The 16,714-nt window shown below is 42.3% G+C and overlaps 1 protein-coding gene across 1 annotated transcript; it reads left to right on the top strand.

Moving 5' to 3' along the window:
* Positions 1-108: 108 nt before the first annotated feature.
* Positions 109-7,598, top strand: LOC109687119 (RNA-binding protein 4). Its single transcript, XM_074049769.1, is given in 4 exon segments — positions 109-520; positions 4,632-4,921; positions 4,923-5,325; positions 7,151-7,598. Coding segments are annotated over 3 exon segments (1,104 nt in total). The 3' UTR covers position 5,325; positions 7,151-7,598.
* Positions 7,599-16,714: the final 9,116 nt, after the last annotated feature.

Here is a 16,714-nt window from a genome sequence, read left to right on the forward strand (position 1 = left end):
GCTGTGTGCTATAGTGAAAGAAGATGACATTGATGTGTTTTTAATATAGCTGCTGTGGGCTTAAGGTCTTTTGCTAAAAATCTTCTTTCTTTCCCAGGCTGTGTCAGGATGGTGAAGCTGTTCATCGGAAACCTGCCCCGGGAGGCCACAGAGCAGGAGATCCGCTCCCTTTTTGAGCAGTATGGGAAGGTGCTGGAATGTGACATCATTAAGAACTACGGCTTTGTGCACATAGAGGACAAGACGGCGGCTGAGGATGCCATACGTAACCTGCACCACTACAAGCTGCACGGAGTGAACATCAATGTGGAAGCCAGCAAGAATAAAAGCAAAACCTCAACAAAGTTGCATGTGGGCAACATCAGTCCCACCTGCACTAACAAGGAGCTTCGGGCCAAGTTTGAGGAGTATGGTCCAGTCATCGAATGTGACATCGTGAAAGATTATGCCTTTGTACACATGGAGCGGGCAGAGGATGCTGTGGAGGCCATCAGGGGCCTTGATAACACAGAGTTTCAAGGTGAATCACTCTCTTTGGGTAGAGAGCTGAACACAAGGCTATGTGCAGACGTTGGATGAGTAAAGGGAGGGATTGGAATAGAGATAAAACTGGTGTCTGGCTGGTGGTGAAGGATGGGTGATGGGTGCCATAAAATGAATTGTAGACTGCATGATTTAGAAATCAAGTCTGGGAAAAAACCCATGTGGTTTTCATTTGGAGCCCTTAAGGCTTTTGTGCCTCTCCATTTAAAAATCGTTTTCTCTGAAGATACTCAATTTATTGTCGTCTTTCTTTTTTTTGGTGATAGAGTGCTTTACTCTGAATTTATTGCCTCAGCACTGTATCACTATTATGTCTCACTTGATATATAAAGAACCAGTTAAAACAACATACTAGAGCAGAATTCCTTTTAAGCTCCCCCATGTCCCCCCACCCTTAACTTTTTAACTAGGATATAGTCTAGTTAATTTTGTACTAAATCTGTACTAATAGGTTACATTTTGAAAGCCACTCTAGAATTAAAAGACTGACTTTAGGAGTCTATGAGGAGGAGGCATTGGGATTTGGGATTTTAATGGCATGTCTTAAAATTGGTGTGAGGGGTAGACTGACTTCATCTTTGGTGAATAGTGTACTTATTTGGGTGTTACCTTGGAATCCTGACTAGATGAGTTTGTATATGTAGAGAACAACATGGATGGTGGTGTGAATTGTCACTTTATTTGGAAGCGATTCTGTTCTCTTGGTTTAAGATCTAAACTCCCTTGTTAGGAGTGGCATTTAGGAGATAGTAACCATGGTGAGCAGCCAGCTGAACTCTTAACTCTTCGCCCCTTCCTTTGGGTCCCCAGTGTCTGCTTTTCCCTGTGGTTGTAATTAACATCTGAATAGAGTATATGCCTATAACTTGTGGCTACATTTTAAATGTATGTTCTGACCATATTGACATGAACATGGTGGTGACTGGTTCTTTTCCTGAGTACACTGCCTTTATTAAGATGTGCTTTTAACTACCATTTCTGTTCATTTGCCTTACTTAAAGCTGGAGGTCTTATTCCCCCAGGTAGTGGGTGCCTTGTGTCATGGGCATTGCTGTGAGCATTAGTTAAAAAAAAAAAAAAAAAAAAAAGTGTTAGAGATCTCTTAGGTCTAGTTTGCTTTCCTTTTTTAATTGGCAAATTGAGAATTATTTTGTCAGCATCTTAATTAGGAGCAAAGATTGCTGTTGTGGAGGGTTATGGTTTGACTTCTGATTTTTGGATACTGTTTGACACTTTTAGTCATAGAAGTGATAATGTGTTGCTAGTAGCAGTTGCATGTATAGGGGAGGACAGTGTGGTTTGATCAAGGGCAGATGATGAGGAAGGCATCTGAAACTGGTGCTAACTTACGTTTAGTCGTTTTTACACTGTTTGCCTTAATATCACCTGCCCTCCACCCTCGTACTGCAGAGAATGGAACCCAGGGCCACATGCATACTAGGCAAGTATTGTACAACTGAGCTATACCCCAGCCCCTCTTTTTCTTTTCCTTTGGATGGGGAGGTGTCTCTCACTATGTTGCCCAGGCTGGCCTCGAAATCTTGGGCTCAAGCCATCCTTCTGCCCTCAGCCTGCCAAATAACTGAAGTAAACTAAAGGCATGCATCAGTTGCATGCCAGGCGCTCTACTGCTTGAACCATGCCTTCAGTCCATTTTGCTCTGGTTATTTTAAAGATGGGGGTTTTGCAAATTAATCGCCAGGGCTGGCCTTGAACCTCGAGCCTTCCAATCTCAGCCTCCCAAATAGCTAGGATTGTAGGTGAACATCCAGCATTGGCCCTTTAATTTCTTTATACTAATTTATAGTATCACCAGTTGCTGAGTGGTGCTATTTTTGGCTGTTCTTTTCTCTCAGTGTTGGGTATTCTCTTTGTTGTTTGTCCAATAAAGAAAAATCTATTTTAGATGTTTAAAGATTTAGTTTCTCTCTCTTTCTTTCTTTCTTTTTTTTTCTTTTCTGGTGTTGTGATCGAACCCAGGGCCTCACACATGCTAGGTAAGCACTATACCACTGAGCTACATCCCAGCCCTAGCTTCTCTTTTGCATTAGAATCGGCAGATCCTTAAATCAGGGTATTTATTGACCTTTATATCTCAAATGTGGTCTGTTAGTTTCTCGGTTGCATTTGTTTTCTCTAATTTTGTCAGGTGCCAAAGGTATTCCTTAGGCAAATGGCCAGACACAGGCTAGCATTTTAAGGCACTTAAATACATAATCATCTATCTTAGTTTGTTTCTTTTATTTATTTATTTATTTATTTATTTATTTAGGGGGCACTGGGGCTTGAACTCAGGGCCTCTTGCTTGCTAGGCAGTTCTACCACTTGAGCCACTCTACCAGCCCTTTTTTTGCGACAGGTATTTTTGAGATAGGGTCTCCAGAACTATTGAACTGTGACCTCCTGGTCTCTGCCTCCTAAGTAGCTAAGATTACAGGTGCGAATCTCTGGCATCCAGCTCTTAATTCTTTTAATGACTTGCAACCTAAACTTAAAGTATGTAATAATTAAACCAGGAACTATTTTTGGTGTTTTGTTCCCTCCACTCCTTTTTCTAGTCTTCTAGAGCTTAACTTTAATTTTGCAGATAAAGTCATATATTTACCATTCACTTCTTAATATCTGTGTGCTTTGATGCATTGCAGTCAGTAAATTGGAAAGACCTTGGTGGATTTGGATTGGATCCCATATGAATCTGCATTTGTCACTCAACCGGTAGATTTATTGGTGGAAATTGCTCAGGAGATTTAGAGTTCAGTTTTAACTTTTCCTAGTTTCTGCTTTTCTTCTGTTAGGATTTTCAGAAATAGTGTTTCATTTTCAAAATATAAATTGTGATCCCCCCCCCCAAAGAAAAGTAGTATTAAGTGCATGTTCTTAGAGTCTCACATTCTTTTGTTCTTTCTTCATTTCCTCTCTTCCTCCCTTCCTTAATAGGGTCTGGCTGTGTAGTCCAGGCTGGTCTCAAACTCAACTGTCCTCTCACCTCAGCCTCTTGAGTGCTGGGGCTACAGGCATGCACCACCAAGTCCACTTTCACATTCTTATTTAGAGAAAGAGTACTTTAGTTTTGCTAAACTGAGCAGTTTGGTCCATTGACTAGTGTTACTGATTATTCTCTACTTTCTCATCCTCTTTTCCATGGCTTACAAATATTCTGTCTAAAAATCGGGGCATTTTTGTGAACAGCTTGCCCTATTTTCGTTTGACCCTACCAGAGGGTCACTAAAATTAGTTGTCAGATTAAGAATCCTTATTAGGATGATTATCAGAAACTATTTAAAACACTCAGTTAAAGGGGAAAGCTTTCCTTCAACTTGTTTTGTGTTCCCTATTCTCCTCAGTTTATGATTTGAAGCCTGACAGCACTGTATCAAATCCTGATCACTTTTGTTTTGGGTGGTATTGGGATTTGAACTGAGTGCTTGTTAGGCAGGTGCTCTACCACTTGAGCCACTCTGCCAGGCCTTTTTTGTGATGGGTGTTTTCGAGATAGGGTCTCACATACTGTTTTCCTGGGCTGGTCTTGAACCACGATTCTCCTGATTTCTGCCTCCTCAGCAGCAAGTATTACAGGCCTGAGTCCCTGGGACCAGGCTGATCACTCTTGAATGGTGGTATGGTAACTTTAGAGTCTTGCTGTCTTTGGTTTTGGGGGAAGATATAAACCTGGCCTTGATATTCTCCTGTTTAATGGAATCAGTCTTGATAGTGAAGACTGAAGGTGTCAGAAATGTGGAACACTTACTCTTGGTGTTTGGCCACTACTGGGAGCAGATTTTTTTTTCCTGCAGTTACTTGGCAGTGGATGAGATCTTTGTTTAGGAGCGAGGGTCATTTCTTAAGTGGTAAACTGGTGTTAGATCTGTAACATTTCTTCATCTACTTCATCTATTCAGCTGAAAACACGTCATCGTACTGAATTTATTTGTTGGGCCTTATTTTTTTCTTTTTAAATCTTTTTGGCAAAGGCGAGTCAAGCATTAAGAGTTGTCTAGGTAAAGCCATTGTTATGACCAGTGGCTGGGGTAGGGGTTTGGCCTATGACTAAGAGTGATAGCAACCCTTCTTGCGTCTGTTTCTTCAAGGCAAACGAATGCACGTGCAGTTGTCCACCAGCCGGCTTAGGACTGCGCCCGGGATGGGAGACCAGAGCGGCTGCTATCGGTGCGGGAAAGAGGGGCACTGGTCCAAAGAGTGTCCAATAGATCGTTCGGGCCGCGTGGCAGACTTGACCGAGCAATATAATGAGCAATATGGAGCAGTGCGTACGCCTTACGCCATGAGCTATGGGGATTCATTGTATTACAACAACGCGTACGGAGCGCTCGATGCCTACTACAAGCGCTGCCGTGCTGCCCGGTCCTATGAGGCAGTGGCAGCTGCAGCTGCCTCTGCGTATAATTACGCAGAGCAGACCCTGTCCCAGCTGCCACAAGTCCAGAACGCAGCCATGGCCAGTCACCTCACCTCCACCTCTCTTGATCCCTACGATAGACATCTGTTGCCGACTTCAGGAGCTGCTGCTGCCACAGCTGCTGCTGCAGCAGCAGCCGCTGCTGCTGTTACTGCAGCTTCCACTTCATATTACGGGCGGGATCGGAGCCCCCTGCGTCGCGCTACAGCCCCAGTCCCTACTGTTGGAGAGGGCTACGGTTACGGGCATGAGAGTGAGTTGTCCCAAGCTTCAGCAGCCGCGCGGAATTCTCTGTACGACATGGCCCGGTATGAGCGGGAGCAGTATGCAGATCGGGCGCGGTACTCAGCCTTTTAAAGCTTGAGGTGAGAGCGGTGGGTTGTCCCCTGTTCTGATTTTGCCATCCCATCCCTCCTGCGGCATAAAGAGCTCCAATTAGGCTGCATGCTTGCTTGCTTTTTGCAAGGTTGGGCTGAGGTTTTGAGCATAGTTCAAGGGTTAGGAACAAGTCCTAAATGCTTAACTTTAAGTAAATGTTCTTGGCCCTCATTGCTGTTTTTCTAGCATTTCTGCTAGTAGGAGTCACTTTTCTGTTTTTTTGTGGAAAAACACAGAATGATGTGCTGGTGAATTTTGGGTCATACCTGTGTGCTACAGTTGGACTGATCCTGGAATCCAGACATTCAGAGTCAGGTGTCCTGCTTCTCAGAGCCTTTGTTGAGTTTCCTTGATGTGTGGTATTACAAGTCTTCAAATTTTCTGTGTGTTTCATGCTATGTGAAGGGTCTGATACAACTACTAATGATAAAGTGTATAACCCTAGTTAACTAGTTACCACTGCTCAGGTCCTAGTTAACTGTGAAGACTACCAAGATGGCATCATCTTAATCTTGAAGTGTATTTCTGACATTCCCAAACAATTCAGCCCTTACGTGTTTTGTAGAACTTAACTTGATGGTAAGTTGACGCAGAGAAAAGTAGAAAATCTCTCTTACGAAGTTCAGCAAGGAACTCTGGACTTGCACTGCAAAATCATTCCCTGAAAAGAATGCCCACTCTTATCTTTGACTGTCCTGGAACAGCCTCTTTGTTCAAGTTAGGTGTTTTGTTCCCACAGTGTTTGGTTTGACATCTTTCACTTTATCGAGGTATCTGGCAACATAAGTACATGCACACCTATTTTTCTCTTTGGTGATGTTGAAATTCAGGGCTGGGAGTGTTGCCATAAGCAGATCTCTCCCTTCATCTTCCCACTAGTTATGGGCATTTAATACTCTTGAGCCACCACCTTTACCTTGAATCCTAGCTTTATTCTCTACCAAATATTTTGAGCTTCATGATCTATTTGGTTCTACTTGAATGTATTCTCTTTTGATGCTTGACAGCATTGGGCTCTAGGTTTTTGAGATTAGTGTTGTAGTTAAGGGTAATTCTCAATACCCTGATGAGTTGTGATTAATCCCAGTGTGTCCCTTAGCCCATGTCCCAGACATTATCATAGGTCCTTAGTCCTATACAAACAGCAGGAGTGATACTTTGTCATCTTTTCAATTAGGAAAGAAGGTATGTGACTTGCCCAGGTCCATTGTATAGGAAATAATTGCTTGGGCTCATTCGCTAGGAAGGTGACTGGAACAGAAACTTAAGTGACTTTGTGTAGCTTACACATACCCTCTAGCGCCTTCTTTAAAAGTTAGTTTCTTAAGTAGGCAGAGTTGGATGTTGTTAGATCTTAGAACTTGCTCAGTTGATGTTACTTTTGTCTCTGCCTTGCATGGTTTTTAACTTGGATCTTGGCAGTAACTCCCAGATTGAAACAGACTGTTGACTTTTTACCCCAGAACGTTAATTGGAACCTTTCCTTTTTTTCTTCTTTGACATTTTCTGATGTGGAATTAGCTTCTCTGGGGAATGCTATTGTTAACATCAAGAGCAATGGGATGTCTTTGCGTAATTTCATGAAAGAAGATATGCTGTTTAATTTGGAGAAAGACCTTTATCTAGGATTTAGTCTTCCACAATGGTTCTCTGGCCTTTTTCTTTTTTTAGAGATGACGATACTGGGAAAAGGGTACAAGTAAACAGAGTTATCACAAGTTATCAGACTTGGTAAAGATAGTCTTCGAAGTTTTAAGTGGGAAAGCCCTTTTGAGCTTTGCTGTAAAGCCACTGTATTGTGCTCTCTTTCAGGTGGGATGTGTGTGGGCTGAAATTCCAAGCTGCGGTTGTGCATGGGAGAGAATACACCCTTCGTGGTACCCCATCTCCGGGACGTTCTCAGCTCTGTGCGTTCAGGAACCGTGGACCTTAATTTACTTTGCTAAGTTCAGACCTCCTTTCCTCACTCCTGCCAATTTTCCTGGGTTTTTTTTTTGTTGTTGTTGTTTTTGTTTTTGTTTTTAAGTACTTCTGTAGCTTCCCATTTATGTTATGTTCTCCCAGCAGGCCTCATTGTATGCAGAAACTAGTGGGGGCTGTGCTGTCACCTTCCTGCCACCTGCCTCCAGTGGGTGTTGGATTTGGGAATGACCTTGTGAGAGAGTCACTGCTCCAGGGTTTCTTTTTTGGCCCAAAGGCTAGACCTGTAGAGTTGAATCACTTTTTTTCTTTCCGGTGAAATAAATGTTTTTTCAACTTAGGGTATGTGTGGTTTGAGAGAGTTCTTGCTTGGGCTTGTTTCTGCGTTCTTTATTTGTACCTTAGGAGAAGGGGAGGGTCTAAAGATTAAGATAGGAGGCTTTGGGTGAACATTACTGCAGGTGTTTTTTAAATTGTAGATAGAACTTTTAGGTGCTAAGGAAAAAGGTTATAATGAAGAATGGAGGCGGGCAAACTTACTCCAATGAAGACTTGTACTGGTTTACCTTTGTTATAAAACCAACTACTTACTAGTAGTTTAGAGATGTAGGTCTTTCTCGGTTAGAGAAATAATCCCCTACGACTACTGTTCCAACCACTCAGTCAGCATTTCTGGCTTGACTTATTTCCAGAAAAGAGGTATAGAGGAAAAGAAGGGTTTGAGGGAGAAGGGGGCAGCTTTCACTTTGGAAAAAGGTGATCCCATGGGAGAGACCATATGCTACTTCTATAGGCCAGAAACACCTGTGATACCTTTTACCATCTATTTGTATAGCTCTGCCAAAATCTGGAAGATACTTGAATAGTCCCATTAGCATCTCCTAGATTATACTAACAGCCTTTAGATGATCAGCATACAGAAAGGACCTAGCAGTAGCTTTCAGTAAGCTTACTGAACAGTGAGGATGGGAGCTGGGGGTTGAGTGCAAGGAAGAGCCACTGCCTTAAGTAGTTAAGAGTTTTTGCTTGTTTTGAGACAGGGTCTTGCTTGTAGCCCAGGCTGGCCTGGAACTTGGGATCCTTCTGCTTCCACCTCCCAGTTGTTGGGGTGTCAGGTATTCTCCACTGCCTGGTGCTGGTTTTTTGTTTTGTTGAGACAGGGTCTTACTAGTAGCCTGGGTTAGCCTTGAAACTTGCTATGTAGCCCAAGCTGGCCTCTAACTTGTGATCCAGCAGCATCGGCCTCAGTACTGGGATTACAGGTGTGTGCCACCACACCCAGCTTTTTTTTCCCCATTGAAATGGGGGTCTTAGTAGCAGGCACCTGCAACTGCACCCAGCTATTGTCTTCCATATTTTTGTTCTCTATTTCTTGCTCCAGTTTCAGCATACAGGACGGTGTTTTAGTAAATACTGAGCACCTTCTGTATGTCAGACTTGCTTTTGGGATGGGGTTGGGAAATGAGAGAGAAAGGATTGGTCTATACTGGATGATTTCTCAGGTTCTAATTTTTTTTATCCTGTTGATCTAACTTGTAGATCAGATTAGAACAGCTCTGTATCAGTAAAAAGTTATTAAATGTTTTCTATGATGTGAGGCCTTGTGCAAGGTGTTTTAAAGTGTTCTCACTTAATTCTCCCAGCGAATAGTGTTCTTACCAGTTTTTTCCTTCCCTGTCTGGGTTGGTTTTCTGTGGCACTGCCATCTATTAGAAAGGATCATACCTACTTTGGTCCCTCTTTTTCTAAAGGACACCTATCACTGACCTGCACTTACACTATTTTCATTACATCCCTTGGGTGATGGGTGGGGTTGTGGCAAGTTTCAAAAGATGGGAAACTAACGGTATTCACTGATTCAAGTTTGATACTTTTCAAGGTGGCACTTATATGAGGGGAGTAGATAGGATGCATTGTCAAGTAGAGAACTTGGTCTAAATGTTGATGGTCTGAAGGATTTTTAAGGAACATGTCATGCATAGTAGATTAGACCTGGGCTTTTTTTTTTTTCTTTTTTTGAAACTAGGTCTCACTGTGTTGCCAGGCTAATCTCTGAACTCCTGTGATCAAGTGATCCTCTTGCTTCTGCCTCCTGCTAGGATTACAGGCATGAGCCACCAGCGCCCAGCTTTAAATGGTGCTGGGGATTGAACCCGTAGGCTCCCACACACTTGGCAAGCACTTGCTTTCTGGTTTAAGACCAGGTATCTCTCTGTCAAACAACCTAAGAGTATTTTTCATGGCTCAGAGTTAAACGTTAAAACTTTTTCTTGAGACAGGATCTCACCTGTGTAACGCCAGGTTGGCCTCAGACTCATGCTCTTCCTGCCTCAGCCTTTCTTTTTTAAAAAGCATATTTGCCTGGTGTGGTGCATGTTTGTAATCCCAGCACAAGAGAATTGAGAGTTTGATGCCAGCCTGGGCTACCTAGCAAGCCTGTTTCTCAAAAAAAAAAAAAAAAAACAGAAAACTGGCTGGACACTGGTGGCTTATGTCTGTGATCCTAGCTACTCGGAAAGCAGCGATCAGAAGGATTGTGGTTCAAAGCCAGCCCTGGGCAAATAGTTCATGAGACCCTATCTCAAAAATGCCCAACACTAAATAGGGCTGGTGGAGTGGCTCAAGTGGTAGAGTGGCTGCCTAACAAGTGTGAGGCCCTCAGTTCAAACCCCAGTACCGCCAAACAAAACAAACAAAAAAAAAACACACTTGCAAAAACTGACTTGCTGAAAGGAAACAGTTTATGAAGAACATTGGGAAAATGATGAATTTAAGACAATTTGAAAAGATAGTTTAATTCAGAATTTTCAAGATTAAGGTGGTTTGAAATTGTTTCCAGTCAAGTGAGACCACATTGCTTGTGTAAATGAACAAAGTAATACTGGCATCACTTACCTGAGGTGCCATAAAGTACTTTACCATTCTGTTCCTTAGCACTTTACCATTCTGTTCAGTAATATGACTAGCAGGCACTTGTGAGCTGACTTTGCACTCACTGAGTAGCCACTGAATGCCTCCTATGTGTAGGTTGTCTTGTGGAGATTACACAGATGGTTTTGGCATGTGGCCTATCCTCATTTGCCTCTGTTTTTTTAGCTAGTTCCTGTCTGAACCTTGAGTACACAAATGATTTTTAAGTCAGGTGGTGGATGGAGATGGGAATGGTTACACTTTTGTAATGATGTTGTGTAGCCTGGATCTGAGTGGATCAGAGGACCTACAAGTGTGACCTTCGAGTTCTAAAGTGGTGTTAGACCTCTGTGTGCGAGCAAGAGCTGAGGATTAAACCTGGGGCCTCATGAAAGTTAAACACATTAGTTATCATCAAACTGTACCTCCAGCTCTGGTGTTAGACTTTTTCCCAGGCATCCTCAAAAGGGGTTGGGACTGGAGGTATGACTCAAGCAGTAGAGTACCAGTTTTTCACGTGCAAAGTGTGAAACCCTTATGTGGGTGAGTGCTAAGTTAAACCTAGCTCCATACCCTATAGCTGTACCTAGGGGGATGGAGTAGTGAGAGGTGTAGATTATGTACTATGGATATTAAGTGCTATTTCAAAGTGTTGAGTCAGTTTGTACAATGCCCAGGGTTCTTAATACGTGATGTCATATTAAGGCAAACGATTTCCAGGACTAATTTTCTGCTTGGGGCTTGAAGAACAGTTTTATGTTGAAGCAGGAGAAAATAAAGAGTTCCAAGAGGAGATGTCTGAAAGAGTTTATTGTATTTGAACATTTATTTTGGGCTCATTGAGGAGTTCATAGCTGAATTACTGGTTAAGTACAGAGTAAATAAAAGGATTAACTGGAGAAAACAAAAACTTAAAAGTGTTAGGGGCTAGCGGAGGGCCTGCCAAGGAAGCATGAGGCCCTGAGTTCAAACTTCAGTGCTGTCAAAAAATTTAAAAAGTGTATATACACACACCTGGAATCCCAGCACTTGGGAGGTGCAGGCAGGAGGGTTACGGGTTCTAGGTCAGCCTGGAATATATAACAAGACTGTCTCAAAAAATAGCTCACTCCTGTAATACCAGCTGCTTGGCAGGCTGAGATCAGGAGGATTGTGGTTTGAGGCCAGCCCAGGCAAGTAATTCTCGAGATCCCATCTCCAAAATAGACTGGAAGTTAGCCTCAAGCAATAGGGCTCCTGTTTTGCAAGTAAGAAGTCATAAGATCAAACCCCAGTCCCACCAAAAAAAAAAACCAAAAAACCAATATTGCTTGTCTTAGTTCGAACTGCTTAAAGAACTTGCCATTAAATCGAGTGGTTTTACAAAACAATTTTCTTTTTGTGGTACTGGGGTTTGAACTCAGGACAGTGCATCTTATCTCCATTTCTGATAAACAGGAATTTTGTTTGCTAGTCTTTTTTTTTTTTTTTTGAGATAAGTCTTGCTGTATAGCCCAGGCTGGCCTTGAATTCGTGATACTCCATGATATCTTATCTTAGCTTCACAAGTGCTGATGTGCACCACCAGGCCTAGCTTTGACACCCTTTTTGGTAAACAACTGCAATGAGCAGATGCTATTCACCCTGCTTATCTAGGGAGAAATCAATGTTCTAGACCAATTAAGTTCTGGGGTCGGGATGCAGATTGACTCTGACTGGTTTAGAGTGCTTTGAATAAGGTAGTTATATTATGCTTTCACTGATTTTTGCTGCTGTTGGGGATGCCTGTCTTTTGTAGGAACTTAAACTATGGATTTTACCTGTGGAATCTGCTGAACAATCAGCAGTGCTCTCTGGTCCAGTTACCACAGGATGCCAGAGCTTGTCTATCTCAGGGTTAAATCTACATGGGCCCACCTACCCCTGCTTTCTATTGGTTAGGAAAGGTGAGAATGACATTTCTCCCATCTGTTGCTTCTTTATCCTCTTACAGTTTATATTTCTGCTGTACAACATGCAAACCAAATTTGTGGCAGACATATATAAGTTTTTTTTGAGATTGGGTTTTGCTATTTAACCAAGGCTGATTTGGAACTCAAAGTCCTCCTGCCTTATCCTCCAGAGTGCTGGAATTACAAACGTGAACCACTGCTCCTGGCTCAAAGCAATTTCTTTAAAAATTTTCCTTTAGGTTTTTCTGCTGGTCTCATAAAATAGCAGATGGATAAAAAAAATCAGGCTGGCAGTGTTTTCCCCTTCACCAAGGGAGAATAGGTAGATCATATCAGTATGTGCTGTTTTGTTTTGTTTTTTAACTTTCTTATGATCCTATTACTGTTGTACTGGGGTTACACTGTGACATCGACATCTACAAAATTTTTTACAATATATCATAGAATATGTGCTGTTCTTAACGGGTTTTATATGTGTTTTGGAAATGATCTTCTCCAAAAATACCAGCCTCTTTTCTTAATTTGTTTTCCATTGGTGCTTCATAATTTCTTGAACTTTACTTCTTGTGCTTCTTACCTAGGCAATCTTTTGTTTTTTCAGAATGCTTTTTTTTTTTTTAACATTCCAACAGTCCTTTTGACCTCACTGGAATCTACACTCCATTAAGCCCACCGGCTTTGCCCTGTTCCTAACCTCTCTTTGTATCTTCATTTCCTTTTCTTAACCAATTTGAAATTTGTGGCCAATCATTGTCTTTCCTTTGCATACACCGTCAGTTGCTTTGCAAGCTATCACAGCCCCTCGGCTTCATCACACTTACTTGGCAAAACTGCAACGCACATAAAATCTAATTTTCCAACCTATTCTATTGCCCGTTCCCTGAGGCTGAATGTGAATGCAGAAAAATTATCTCAGTGACTGGTCTCATTTAAATAAGTGAGGGCTGAGGATATAGCTCAGTGATAGAGTATTTGCCTAACATGCACCAGGCCCTGGATTTAATCCCTAGTACCATGCCAGCAATCAAAAACCTTAAGTAAATGACCACAAGACTGTTATCTCTAAAGTTCCCATAATTCTGCTGGGCAATCAGAGAATTGTTCCTCATCCATTTGCCATATTGTTCACTTTCTTGCCTGTTTGCTCCTTGGCTAACGAAGGACCTCCATGTTTCACTGAGAAGACAAGCAATCAGAAGAGAATTGTAAGGGAGGGAAATAAGAGTAATAAAGGGGTGAATTTGTCAAAGCACATTATACACATGTACTGACATATCACAATGTACCCCTTTGTATAATTAATATATGCTAATAAGAATACCAAAAAACTTGTAGGGGCTGGGGGTGTGTAGTTCATTGGTAGAACTTGTGCTTAGCGTGGTTGAGTACCTGGGTTCCATCCCTAACACTTCCAGAAAAAATTTTTGTTGGCAGTCCTGAACTCCAGGCCTCACACTTGATAGGCAGGCACTCTACTACTTGAGCCACACCTCCAGCCCTTTTTTTCTTTATTTTTGAGATAGGATCTTGCTCTTTCTGTCTAGCTCCAACTAACAGTCTTCTTGCCTCTGCCTCCCAAATGCTGGAATTACAAGTGTGGGCCACCAGACCAGGCTCAAATTTCAGCAGTCTTACTATATGTGGGTCAGTCTCACCAGTGTTTCATTGTGTTATTCCTGTTTAAAGAAAATACATCCCTATTTCCCATGACAGTTTCTATGTAATTTCTTCACGCCTATTTATAGCAAAACTCAAAAGCTTTTTCTGTAGTTTATCTCCCAGATATTACCTTCTGCGTTCTCTTAAACCCTCTTTGATACTGCTTCTATCCCCTACCATGACACAGGAACAGTTGCTAGTGATTTTATCTTGTTAAATTTTGTCCCTTTGTGGGTTTTTTTTTGTGTGTGTGGGACTTGAACTCAGGGCCTACATCTTGAGCCACTCCACCAGCCCTTTTTTGTGATGGGTTTTTTTGAGATAAGAGTCTTGAGAACTATTTGCCTGGGCTGGCTTTGAATCTCCACCTCCTGACCTCTGACTCCTGAGTAGCTAGGATTTACAGGCATGAGCTATTGGTGTCCAGCTCCTTTGTGAGACTGTTTGCTCCTATTTGTCCTAAGTTCTGTGTAGTAGCTTCTCAATGTTGGCCCCTCTACCTGGACTAATGAAAGCGCCACCATCTGAAATTTACATCCAAGACAAATGGTGAACATAGAGTCAATTGTGTGTAAGGAGATAGAGCTTTGTAGTAAACAGGGTAGAGTTGAGCAAAGAGGATGGAGAGCTGGATGTCCATGGCTCATGCCTGTAATACTAGCTTCTTGGGAGGCTGAGATCAGGAGGACTGTGGTTTGAGGCCAGCCCTGACAGTAGTTAGACCCCATCTTCCCAAAAAAAAAAAAAAAAAAAAAAAATGGACTGGAGGGGTATGGCTCAAGCCACAGAGTGCCTGCGCCTGCTTTGCAAGTGCAAATTTCTGAGTTCATAACCCCAGTCCCACCAAAAAAAAAAAAAAAAAGAATGGACAGAGCTTGAGCAGATACACATGTATATGCAGATTACTGTGGTAAACAGGGCCCAGCCTCTTTAAGAAAGTGAGATTTGGGAGTTTTTTTTGGTCAGGGGCTCATGCATGCTGACAAGTGCTCTACCACTTGAGCCAAGGTCTGTCTGTCCCCCCTCCACCCCAGCTTTTTTTGTTTTCAAGATAGGATCTAAAATTAGTGCTGTGTAGTGAGGGGGTGGGGGAGAGAGGGAGAGGGTGGGGGGGGCATGGGGGAGAAATGACCCGAATAAAAAAAGTAAAAAAAAAAAAAAGATAGGATCTAGCTAACTTTGCCTGGGCTGGCCTCAAACTCTTGGTCCTTCTGTCTTTACCTCCAGAGTAGCTGGGATTATAGCTGTACACCAGCTTCAGGTATTCTTTTCATGTAGTAAGATACACCAATTTTGACTATAATTTAACATTTTAACAAGTATACATTTAACAAATATATAGTGATATCACCACAATCAAAATATAGAGCATTTTTGTCAACCCAACACCCTTGTGTTGCTTTGCAGTGAGCTTTGCAGTTAAGCTCAGTCTCTGGTCAATTCCTAGTGTTCATTTTAGTAACCTGCTTATGCTTTGGGTATTAGCGTTTTGGCATTGATTATTCTATACTTCATGAATTCCTTTGGCTTCCAGGGCACAGCACTCTTGGTTGTCATCCTCTGAGTCCCCATCCTCTCTTGACCTCTCACTTATTTAATTCAGGGCCTTGGGTTTGCTAGGCAGCACTCTACCACTTGACCCAGGCCTCTCAGCTCTTTTTTGCTTTAGTTACTTTTGGATAAGGTCTCAAGTTTTTGCTGGGGTCTGGCCCGACTCTGATTCTCCTACCTGTGGCCTCCCGTAGCTGGGATGATATGCACCGTTGCACTCAGCTTACTGAGATGGGATCTCACTGACTTTTTGTCTAGGCTGGCCTTAAACTGCAATCTTTGCCTCAGAGTAGCTGGGATCACAGAGGAGAGCCACTAAGCCTTGCTTTCTTTGTTTTTTTTTTGCTGCCAGTACTAGAGTTTTGATCTCAGGGCTTCACACTTGCAAAGCATACACTTTATCACTTGAGCCATGCCTCCAGTCCATTTTGCTCTGGTTGTTTTGGAGATGGGGGTCTTACAAACTTTTTGCTTTGGCTGGCCTCGAACTGTGATCCTCCTAATCTCAGCCTTCCAAATAGCTTGGATCACAGGTGTGAGCCACCAGCCTGGCAGTTATTGATCTTTTGAATATGTGTCAGTCCCCTCCTCCCTTTATATTTGCATCACCCTGTCCTCTTTGTCCCTGGTAAAGGCTTGGAATTTTTTTGCTCTTTTAATAGATTTGGGGTTTCGAGGTGAAAAAATGACCAAAGGTTTTCAGGGCAGAGAAAATATACTCCTCTGTGTTCTCTGTTTAGATGATAGTGTTTTTATTTATCACCTAGATTCTGAAGATTCCCAGGTGTGTCCCCAGTCCTGCCCCATACTTTCTCTTTAGTGCTCAAGCAAAGCTGTGTTTCTAGCCTAGAGGCCTTCAAAGCTTGATACTTGAATCTGCCCTAAGGCTTCCTCTTACTTGGATAACTCAGTTATCTACCAATAGGTATATGGAGTTTCTCTTTGCAGATAGTGGTCCTTAGTCCATGTTACTGGTTTTGGGGAAGGAAGGGATCAAGAGACACAAAACTGATGAGAAGTGAAGATGGAGAAGACCTCTTGATGTGGCTGTTTGCAGATAGTGGTTAAGCTTTTTCATGTGTTAGAAGCTAGAGCTCTGCTTTGCAGTTTTCACATAAATATTCCCGCCCTCTTTCATTTTCCTAAGACCCAATGTCTTAGGGTCCTATTGTAGCTCAGTGTTAAGAGCACTTCCCTAGTATACACAAGGCTTGAAGATCTGTCCCCAGCACAGTAAAAGTGAAAAGAAAAATTGAACTAGAGAATGCTGTTCCTTTGCATTCATTCCACATGCATACTACATAAGGCAGATGCCAAGTCTAGAGTTTCCCAGTGCTGGCCCTTGTCTTTCTGTATTCTCCCTGACTGTCAGTGTTTTGTTTTTTTTAACCAGTAGTGATTTCTC

Source organism: Castor canadensis, chromosome 1, assembly GCF_047511655.1.
Source record: "Castor canadensis chromosome 1, mCasCan1.hap1v2, whole genome shotgun sequence".
Taxonomy (NCBI): Eukaryota; Metazoa; Chordata; class Mammalia; order Rodentia; family Castoridae; genus Castor; species Castor canadensis.